Genomic DNA, 10,172 nt, shown 5'->3' on the forward strand with positions numbered 1-10,172 from the left:
AAGGGTCTAGGAGGTAGGGGCTAGGGGAGAAGGACCTAGGAGGTAGGGGAGAAAGGGGATATGAGAGAAGGGTCTAGGAGGTAGGGGAGAAAGGGGATATGAGAGAAGGGTCTAGGAGGTAGGGGCTGGGGGTGGAGGTGGAATTGGATGTTAGTTACTGCTGCATTTTCAAATACAGTCATGTTCTGTTGGTCACAGCGAATAGAGAACCTGTTCTCTTATCTTAGGATAACAAGTGAATAGAGAACCTGTTCTCTTATCTTAGGATAAGCAACAAAAAAAGGAATGGTACTTCTCTACTATGGAAGTAAGAAATATCCAATAATATTCAAATAACTATATCTTTCAGTCAAGTGGCAACTCAACCTCAGCAACGCTGTGTAACACAATAAATAAATAAACATGATTAAATACCTGCCATTCAATAGTTCAGGGTACTGATATATCATAAGACAGACTTGAACATGATTAAATAACTGTCCCCTAATATAATAACTATTAACTATAACCTAATACATTAGTATTAGTCCTGGGGTCTCACTATCAGAGCAAAGTGAACCAAAAATAAGTCCAGCAATGTTTTGAACATGACTGTAGTATGAATTTAATATCAAGACAGTGAGCAGACATTCTCCAGGTGATTACAACAACAAGCAGGGATGGTTATTTGCAAGTGCGGCAGGGATGTGTGTCATGTGCATGTTAGTGTGTGTGACTCCATGTGGGGCAGTAGACAGTGGGTGATCTCAGTGCATACGGTAACGTCAGTTAAGGTTAGCCGGGGTCAGGGGTCAGAGGTTAGTTAGAGTCAGGCTTGTGTATACTGGAGGAAGAGGAGACTATAGGATATGATAATGTAGATATAGATATGTTGGGCTTGACTGGTATAGAATATGAGTTGGCAGAGACTATACTATTATTTGTCTTCCCTTGTTTTTACTTTGACTGAATGTTTGGTGTTCTGGAATATTCCCTCTTCTGGCAGCGGCAGCGCAGTGGTTAACAAGAGTGTTTGAGGAATGAGGTCACTTCCTGTTAGAAAAGTGAAACTTTCTTCTTCAGGTCGTTTCGTTTCCATAGTGACAGGCGGTCGAACTCTGCGATTGGCATTCCAAACAGACGCTCGAAATCCTCTGGAGCCAGGTGTCTCTGAGAGAGAGAACATACACACATACAATCAGTTTGTAATAGACACATACACACACACACACACACACACACACACACACACACAGACACAGACACACACACACACATCACACATCACACATCACACACACAACACACACAAATGCTTAGTAAAACACATCCAACCACGTAGGCACAGACACATATAGTACAGATGCATACATACCTCCAGTCTGGTGCGGTCGACACCCGGCGGCAGCTTACAGCGCCCTCTGTGGGTGACAATGAGCGCTTCATATGGGTGTATCTGAGGAGCAAAAATAAGTGGTTTTATTTCAGTATTCAAATTACAGTGGCTCATGATCATGCCCAATGGCTATTGCTGGAATGTCAACGGTTGAAGTAAATGCCTTTTCAATTCTGTAGTGAATTGAAATTCTGGTTTGAGAGTTGAAAGGCCATTCATGGCACTTTTCACTTCTTCAACCCAATCCTGTATTACAGGAAAGACATGCTTCATTATCAGCATTGAAAATCTCCTAGTGAATGTTCAATGTTCGGAGAGAGGGGCCATTGAGTGAGTAGAGACAGAGGAGAGAGAGAGAGAGGGAGAGAGAGAGAGAGAGAGAGAGAGAGAGAGAGAGTGTTAGTGCATGTGATGCATGATCATTAGTAGCGAGAAAAGCTTTGTTTATATTGTGTGTGTGTGTGTGTGTATGAATGGTATGGATGGAGAGACCGTGAGCAGTGCTCACCTTCTGCTCCAGGATACTAGGCAGTGAGTTTCCTCTGTCCAACCGTTCCCTCCGCGCCTCTCCATTCTATACACGCATCGGCCCACACACAGGCACAAGCATGTACGTACACACACACACACACACAGCAGAAGAGAGCCGTATCAGTGTGTGTGTGCGTGTGCGTGTGCGTGTGTGTGCGTGTCTGAGTAGTGCCGTACCAGGCTGGTCTTAGGACGAACACACACACTCAGAGGAAACACACAGACAGGAAGGCTCAAAGCAGAGGTTTATATAGTGATGGAACAGAGGTAGTCTACATACACACGTATGTCATCGTCGTAATGAGACAGCAAGCCGGGCAACGATGTCAATGCAAACATGCACAACGGAAACCCCCCCCCCCCCCAAAAAAAAAACCCAGTGAGGATGAGAGAGATGTCATTCGCAGAGAGAGTCGCGTTCATTGCTCATGCACATGCCACACGTAGGACGGACGAAACACGCTTACCTGCGCACCTGCAGAACGTGAGAAGAGATTAGAGGAGGAAGCTTTGTCAAAAGAAACACATCATTACATCACTGAACCGGTTTGATACGTGAGAATGCTGAGAACTCCCGGTGAGGAACAGTGTGAGTGAATGAGTTCTGGTAGCGGGGGACTGTTCTGAGGCTAGCGTATGTATGCTAGTTTTGGCGCTGGTTGATGACTAGCCCCTACTCCTATTCTCCCACAAGTCCCGGTGTGCGGGTTTGATTTCCTTTATTGTCATTGTGCGGTTAGTACAGTAACCACCTTGCAAACGAGCCGTGATATTCAACGTATCTATGATCTGATATCGAAGTACCCCAGTGTCTAACACGGCCACAGAGTGAGCTTCTAACGTATGGGTTTTGCAGAGGGTTAGGGTACACTGAGGTGAGGTTGCCAGGTGTAACAGGCTGGTGAGGGATTGTACCTGGCCTCCCCTGGTTTCCATCTGTGGTGAACTCTGCTGACCGCATCTGCACAGAGAGAACACACACATGAACCAACCTCAGGAAACACTCACACACACGCACGCACGCTCACTCGCTCTCACTCACTCACTCACTCACTAATTTTCTCTCACTCTCTTCCTCTCTCACTCATTCACTCTCTCACTCTCTCACTCTCTCACTCACCCTTGTCAGGCCTGAGCGGGAGGGGGAATTAGATGTGGTTGAGGAAGAGCCTGTCGAAATCAGAGTGACCAATCAGAACCACGGAGAGGCAACAGTGGTTTTAAACAGAAACACAGAGGCAAATACAACACAACACACACAGACACACGCACACGCACACGCACACGCACACACACACACACACACACACACACACACACACACACAGACACACACACGACTGTAACTTACTAGTGTGCATGTGGGATCTGTCAGGCAGTGACTGCGTCTTCCTACGGATATGAACAGCTTTCTCCCTCTCCTCCTTCAAGATCAGCCGCCCCAGGTTAGACTTAATCTGTACTCCACGCATACACAAAAACACACAAAGACAGGAGAGATCTGTTCATACAAACATCACATCCCAACAGTTACATCTCTAGTCAATGCATTCGAACACACACACACGCACACGCACACGCACACACACACACACACACACACACACACACACACACACACACACACACCTTATCGAACTCCTGCTCTTGCAGCTTGTTGGCGTCATCAGTCAAGTCCTCAAAGTCATCCTCCTCTTCTTCCTTCTTCTTCCTCCACTCAATCTCTAGTAGGAGGAGAGACACCAGGCACAAGGTAGACAGTAAGAGTTGTGTAGATATACAGTAGCTTATACAGTAAGAGTTGTGTAGATATACAGTAGCTTATACAGTAAGAGTTGTGTAGATATACAGTAGCTTATACAGTAAGAGTTGTGTAGATATACAGTGGCTTGTTGAGTTGTGTAGATATACAGTGGCTTGTTGAGTTGTGTAGATATACAGTAGCTTGTTGAGTTGTGTAGATATACAGTACGCGGTAGCTTCCTTATGAAACCATTTGCAGTAAATTCATCCCTGTGAATTGTGTTATAATCCAAACAGATAGGTGTGTGTGTGTGTGTGTGTGTGTGTGTGTGCGTGTGCGTGTGCGTGTGGATGTGTGTGTGTGTGTGTGGGTGTGCGTGTGCGTGTGCGTGTATATTACCCATAGAGGCCAGTGAGGGAGGGCAGGGCCAGTACTCAGTCTCGATCTTAGATGGCAGGTTGGGGTCTGGTCTCTGGGCTGCTGGGAACTTGGAGGACTGGATAATGCTTCCCTCAACATGCTTACTGCCATCTGTAGAGAGGGAAGGAGTCAAATATACACACAGGCGCTCAGGAGAGAGTGACCAGGTGAGGTGAGGTGAGGGGTTAGAGAGGACGGGTAAGTTGGAGTAGCCTACCCTGTTTGAAGATGGGAGGCTTCTTGTAGATATTGGTACCATTGTCTGAAATAAAACACAAGTAATAACAAGAATTATTTATTATGACATTAACAAGAAGTTCATAGAAGACTCCACAAGGAGGAGTAGCCTGTGACAACAGCATACATAACCAGTGAGCAGTGTAAGTGTGTGTGTGTGTGTGTGTGTGTGTGCGTGTGTGTGTGCGTGTGTGTGTGTGTGTGTGTGTGCGTGTGTGTGTACCTGGTCTGTGGAAGTGGTGTAGGGGGCCACTGGTCTTATGTAGCTGCAGCGTGGATCCTCCTGGAGACCCTTCATCCTCCTTATCCTCCTTATCCTCCTCCCTACACTCCTCCTTATCCTCCTTATCCTCCTCCCTACACTCCTCCTTATACTCCTCCTTGTACTCCTCCTTGTACTCCTCCTTGTACTCCTCCTTGTACTTCTTCATCTGAGAGTAGTCCTATTTAGAGACAGAGAGAGACAGAGAGTATGCAGAAGGGTCTTACCCCAGGAGAGGCAGGAGGAGAAATGGGTGGAAGGAGGGGGAGAGATGGGTGGAGGGAGGGTGTGTGTGTGTGTGGGTTTACCTCACCTCTCTGCATTGTAGGACTAGTAGCTCAGCTGAGATGAGGTTGAAGCTGAGGTGAGGTGTGTGTGTGTGTGCGTGTGCGTGCGTGTGTGCATGCGTGCGTGCGTGCGTTTGTGCATACGTGTGTGCGTGCATGTATGTCTGATGAGAAGCTGAGATGGTGTTGGGGTGTGTGTGTGTGTGTGCGTGCGTGCACGTGTGTGTGTGTGTGTGTGCGCACACGTGTGTATGCGTGTTTTTTTTTTAGATTACATTAGATTCAACTTTATTGTCATTGTGCAGAGTACAAGTACAGAGACAACGAAATGCAGTTAGCGTCTAACCAGAAGTGCAGAAAAGCAGAAAGTGCAATGAACAGTATATACAGGTAGTGCAGTATATGAGCAGTAAGTAGTGCAGTATAGTATAAGTAGTGCAGTGTAAGCAGTATATGAATAAGCAGTAGCATTATAAGCAGAATAAATAGGTTGCAGTATGAACAGTGTAGCAGCATATGAGCTGTATAGGTAATGCAGTCTAGCAGTATATATGTATTAACAGTAACATTAAGGTAGATAGCAGAATAAATATAAATATTGTGTGTGTGTGTGTATATGTGTGCACACACACCTCTTTACGTGGCTGGTCCAGGGATGAGAAGGTGAGGTGAGGCTGGTAGGTCATCAGGTCTGGTCTCTCCACCTCAAGGATGGCTTTATCTCTGGGCAGAGCAGCCAGGTCTCTGTACCCTACCACCTCGTCATTGACACGCGCCTGCACGGACAGAGACAGGCTGTGGATATCAGACATGGCTATGGAGACATGGTGTGTACATGTATATTCTTATACTACATACTACTGGTCTTCTGTACATATCTGTCTATACTGTTCATAATCTGTCTATACTGTTACATACTGTACATAATGCACATATCCTTATTTTTTTTTATGCTACTGTTAATACACTGCACATATCTGTACATACTGTATATATCTGTTTATACTGTTCATACTGCATTCCACATTTATTCTGCTTATTTACTCTGCTTTAATGTTACTGTTAATACATATATAATGCTTATACTGCACTGCCTATACAGCTCATATGCTGCTTATACTGTTCATATTGCATTCTATTTATTCTGCTTATAATGTTACTGCTAATACATATACTGCTTACACTGCACTACTTATACTTATACTTATACTGCACTACTATACTGCTCATATACTGCACTACTTGTATATATTGTTCACACTGCACTTTTCTGCTTTTTTGCACTTCTGGTTAGATGCTAACTGCATTTCGTTGTCTCTGTATTTGTACTCTGCACAATGACAATAAAGTTGAATCTAATCTAATCTAATCTAATATCAGACGTGGCTATCGAGACATGATGTGTAGAGACATGGCCGTGTATATCACAGACTGTCCATGTGTGAATGTGTGTATGTACTTCTGGGTATGCACATGTCTGAGTTGGTTTTACCGTGATGCTGGTGGCAGGCGACCCAGGGGCACTAGGACCCCTCGAGGAGGACAGGCTGCCTGGGGCTCCCCCTCCCTCCACCTAGACATACCAACCATCACATATCACAAACACACCATCAACAACCCTCAACCAGGAGCATCTCATCAGCCTGGCTGTGTGTACTGTATGTATACTGTAGGTGTGCAGTGTGTATGCCTGCGTGTAAAGTGATGTGTTTCAGTGTCTATAAGAGTGTGTGTTAAAGTGTGTATGAAGGTGTGTGTATGACGTGTCTTTGAGGCTAAACCAGCATCAGGCTAAACCAGCAACATGATTCAGGCTGTGTTACCTTCTGCATGGTTGGAGCACAACCCTCCTGTTGTTAAGACCAGATGGCTCTGAAAGAGAGAGAGAGAGAGAAAGAGAGAGAGAGGTGTGGGTGGGTGGGTGGGTGGGTGGGTGGGGGGGGGGCATCAGTCAGAAATAGAACAATAATCAAGTTAGAACAGAACGGGGGAAAGACAGGCCAAATAAGCATCAGATTTCCGCAAAATGTCAGACTGGTAAGTGAGTTTCATAAGTCCACTAATTCAGTAGATGTTCTGAGGGTGACACACACACTGGCGTCAGGAGAGAGCAGGTCCCTCAGGCTGTGTGTGATGGATGGAGACAAAGACTCTCTGTAAAACTGTGAGAGTCAGACACAGAACTGATCTGGAAGCCAGCCTGGCCAGGGGTGGAGACAAAGAATCCGTCTTTCGGGGAACGGAACCTTCTGAAGGAAAAACACTTTTAGAGGAGAAACAAAACAACATCTCTGTGGATCCTGCTGCTGGCCAGAGAGGAAATCCTCCCTGCCTGCTGAAAGATCCCCACTTCCTCTGACCCTCTCTCTCTTCCTCCCCTCCCTCTCTCTCTCTCTCTCTATCTCTCTCTCTCTGTCCCCTTCCTCATCTAACCCTCTCTTTCGTCGTCCTCTCCTCCCTTTTCCACTTAACCTCCCTCCCTCCCTCTCTCTCTCTCCAACTGAAGTGTTTATCAGTTCAGCCAGCTGAGCCGACGCCCAGCTAGCCCTCACAGTCATCACCACGGTTACACTCCTCCCACTGGAGAACATCACCCTGGAGAGTATTGGCTTTCTCTCTCTACCTTTCTCCATCTCCCTCTCTTTCCCTCTCTCTCCAGACCAGTCTAGCCAAAAACTCCTCCTAAAGCTCTACTGTTGACTACCATCCCCCCCCCCCCACACACCACCCAAACACACACACACACACGCAGGCACGCACGCACACATACACACACGCACGCACGCACACACACACACACACACGCATGCCATGCACACACACGCATGCACACACACACATGCACACACTACATTAGTACAAGTGTGTACCGGGAAGTGTGTGACAGCTCTGTAGCTCTGCGCCTGCTGAGAGTGCATTAACAGTGATCCACTGGGGATCTACTATCGTCTGGGAGTGGATCCTGGGGCCAGATCTGTAAAAGGATCTATACCGAAAAACCAGGATTCACCACCCTATCATGTAGAGCAGAATATATCGAGTAAAGTGGGATATTTGTATAGACCCTGTAGTAGCTTATCTATGATGGATATATAGGCCCTGTAGTAGCTTATCTATGATGGATATATAGGCCCTGTAGTATCTATGATGGATACACTGTAGTCTGCCTGTGGAGAGATACTGTACAGTCTCTATGATGGAGATGCTGTAGTCTCTACAGTGGATTGATAGCTGCTGTGGTCTCAATGATAAACAGATAGATGGTATCTATAGGTGGACAGATGGCTGCTGTTTGTCTTCGAGATACATAGATGCTGGAATATCTATAGCGGATATTTCACGCCCTGGAGGCCAGAGTCATAGAGAAGTACAGTTTCCTCGAAACATGCCACCATTTCCTGCTCTGACCAACTACACTCACCTCATCTACTGACCCTCTCACCTCACCCCTCACCCCTCACCTCCATCCTCCCCCTTCCCCCCTCTAGCCATTCTGTCTTTGAGTTCAACTTCTCTGTCTCAGTAGAAGTCTGGCTGTCCTGTATTTGAGAATATCCTCTGTTTCAGCAGTGGTCTGCATGACTTAGCCTAAAGGAAAGTCATGAAATGAATATCAATGAAAGCTTTTAGCATAAACAAGCAACCATACATGACACACACACACACACACACACACACACACACACACACACACACACACACACACACGCACATACACACACACACGCGCGCAATTCTTATGTTTGTGAGCAGAACAACCATGACAGATAAACCGTGAAATCCAAGTAGAATTTTACTTTCACTGACACAAGACGTTAGACACAGATGACACAGAAGTTAACCAATCTTAGCCATCACATCGTGTTTATACTACACAGTCTACGGCAAAGTCGAACGTTTACGCATTGGTCGCCACTACCAGCTAGGGTCGGCTTAATCCCCAGCAGAGCTCATGCCCTTGTCCGAATAAACGGTGTCGTTTCCATACTGGAAATGGAATCATGTTTCACGTAAAAATGACTTCTAGCCTAGACCAACACAGCCTGTAAGGACACGGAGTGATTCCTGGAGGCCTAGTGCGGCCGACAGAAAACATGTTATTGGTAAAACATGGTTTATAAACACACCATATGGGATTATATCGTATAAACATGAATCATGGTCATATAGGCCTAACAATAATAGAACGTCTCTGATTAAAGGCCTTTAAATTATGCGCGCATGAAGGGGAGGGGAAAAAGACAAGTGCGCCTCGCAGCAATACAAGGCGCTGTAAAAACAACGGATACCAGAATAAACGAAACAGCGATCGATCTGATCTTACCTCCAAATAACACAGAAAAATTCGCAAGGTTCAATTCGGCTCAGCGCCCCAGTTCGAAATGTGTAGCAGCATGCCCAAATCCTAGCCTACATCAGTCTCGTGCCATGAGCGGGAATCGGGTTAACGGCGCTCCTGCACACCGAGGAGGCTGGCGACGGAGGAGGAGGAGGAGGAGGGGGGGGGGGGGGGGTTAGGTACCGGGGCTGGTGCTAGGGGCTGGGTTAGAGGAGACGGGGCTGGTCTCCCCTATGGACGGGCGAAGGAAAGTGCTTTCTTGTTGCTGCTCCTCAATAGCGGAGCAGTCCATTGTCTGGCAAAGGGGATCATTCAGACATGACATTGCACTATTGAATAAAGAAAAATCAATAACCAACAAGTGTCCTAGTTAATCTAGAAAAATAATAAGTAAATATCTGGCCGAAAATAACGATTTTGACAAAAACAAATGACTGACAAACCGCAAATTGGCTCACTTTTTTTGCGATAGCCTACACTTTGTTTAGGCCTATTTATCAAAATCGCCTTAATTGAACATCTGTCTGCCTTGTCTGAGGAGAGTTTCGCATATTTAGGGCGTGTTGTGGCGTTGGCCGCTAGAGGGCAGTATGCACATTTAATAATCTCCCAGAGCGTCATCCAGCTGCACAGTGGGTACTGGGCAGGGCTGCTCTGGCCAGGTTCAAATACTTTCGAGATGGATCTTTCTTTTCTTCCTTCCTGCCTTCCTTCCTTCCTTGAGGTAGGTTACTTCTGATCTGTGAATCAAAGCCTGGTGAAAGCAAGGAAAGCAACGTTATAAATTGTATTGCTTGCACCAATCCAACCTTGTGTGATCAGATCTCAAGGAATCCATCGCTAAATGTTATATATCTCAGAGAAAATACATTACGTTTACTATATAGATGATAACATATTATCAATGTCACTCAACGTATTTGAATAGTTTCATGGTTAATCCAGCATAATTAATCAACTATCTATAATTTGGGCCC

The 10,172-nt window shown here is 45.9% G+C and overlaps 1 protein-coding gene across 1 annotated transcript; it reads right to left on the reverse strand.

Annotated features, from left to right (window-relative positions):
* Positions 1-277: 277 nt before the first annotated feature.
* LOC310805185 (dematin-like) lies at positions 278-9,280 on the reverse strand. The gene is made up of 15 exons (XM_083670765.1): positions 9,181-9,280; positions 6,680-6,728; positions 6,349-6,429; positions 5,489-5,632; positions 4,531-4,750; positions 4,288-4,332; positions 4,050-4,181; positions 3,536-3,630; positions 3,258-3,363; positions 3,027-3,076; positions 2,822-2,867; positions 2,374-2,414; positions 1,884-1,949; positions 1,355-1,435; positions 278-1,149 (listed from the first exon to the last, which is right to left on the reverse strand). Exons 2-15 carry the CDS (start codon positions 6,686-6,688, stop codon positions 1,036-1,038), a joined length of 1,230 nt encoding a protein of 409 aa, XP_083526891.1. The 5' UTR covers positions 6,689-6,728; positions 9,181-9,280; the 3' UTR covers positions 278-1,035.
* Positions 9,281-10,172: the final 892 nt, after the last annotated feature.

This window comes from Argentina silus (assembly GCF_951799395.1).
Source record: "Argentina silus genome assembly, chromosome: 5".
In the NCBI taxonomy this organism is placed as follows: domain Eukaryota; kingdom Metazoa; phylum Chordata; class Actinopteri; order Argentiniformes; family Argentinidae; genus Argentina; species Argentina silus.

Excerpts from the sequence above, each read along its gene's own strand:
- LOC310805185 (XM_083670765.1), bottom strand. Across the intron at positions 4,751-5,488 it reads TGGACCAGCCACGTAAAGAG|GACTACTCTCAGATGAAGAA; the intron begins GTGTGTGTGCAC and ends GTCTCTAAATAG. Across the intron at positions 3,077-3,257 it reads CAGATCCCACATGCACACTA|GCTCTTCCTCAACCACATCT; the intron begins GTAAGTTACAGT and ends TGATTTCGACAG.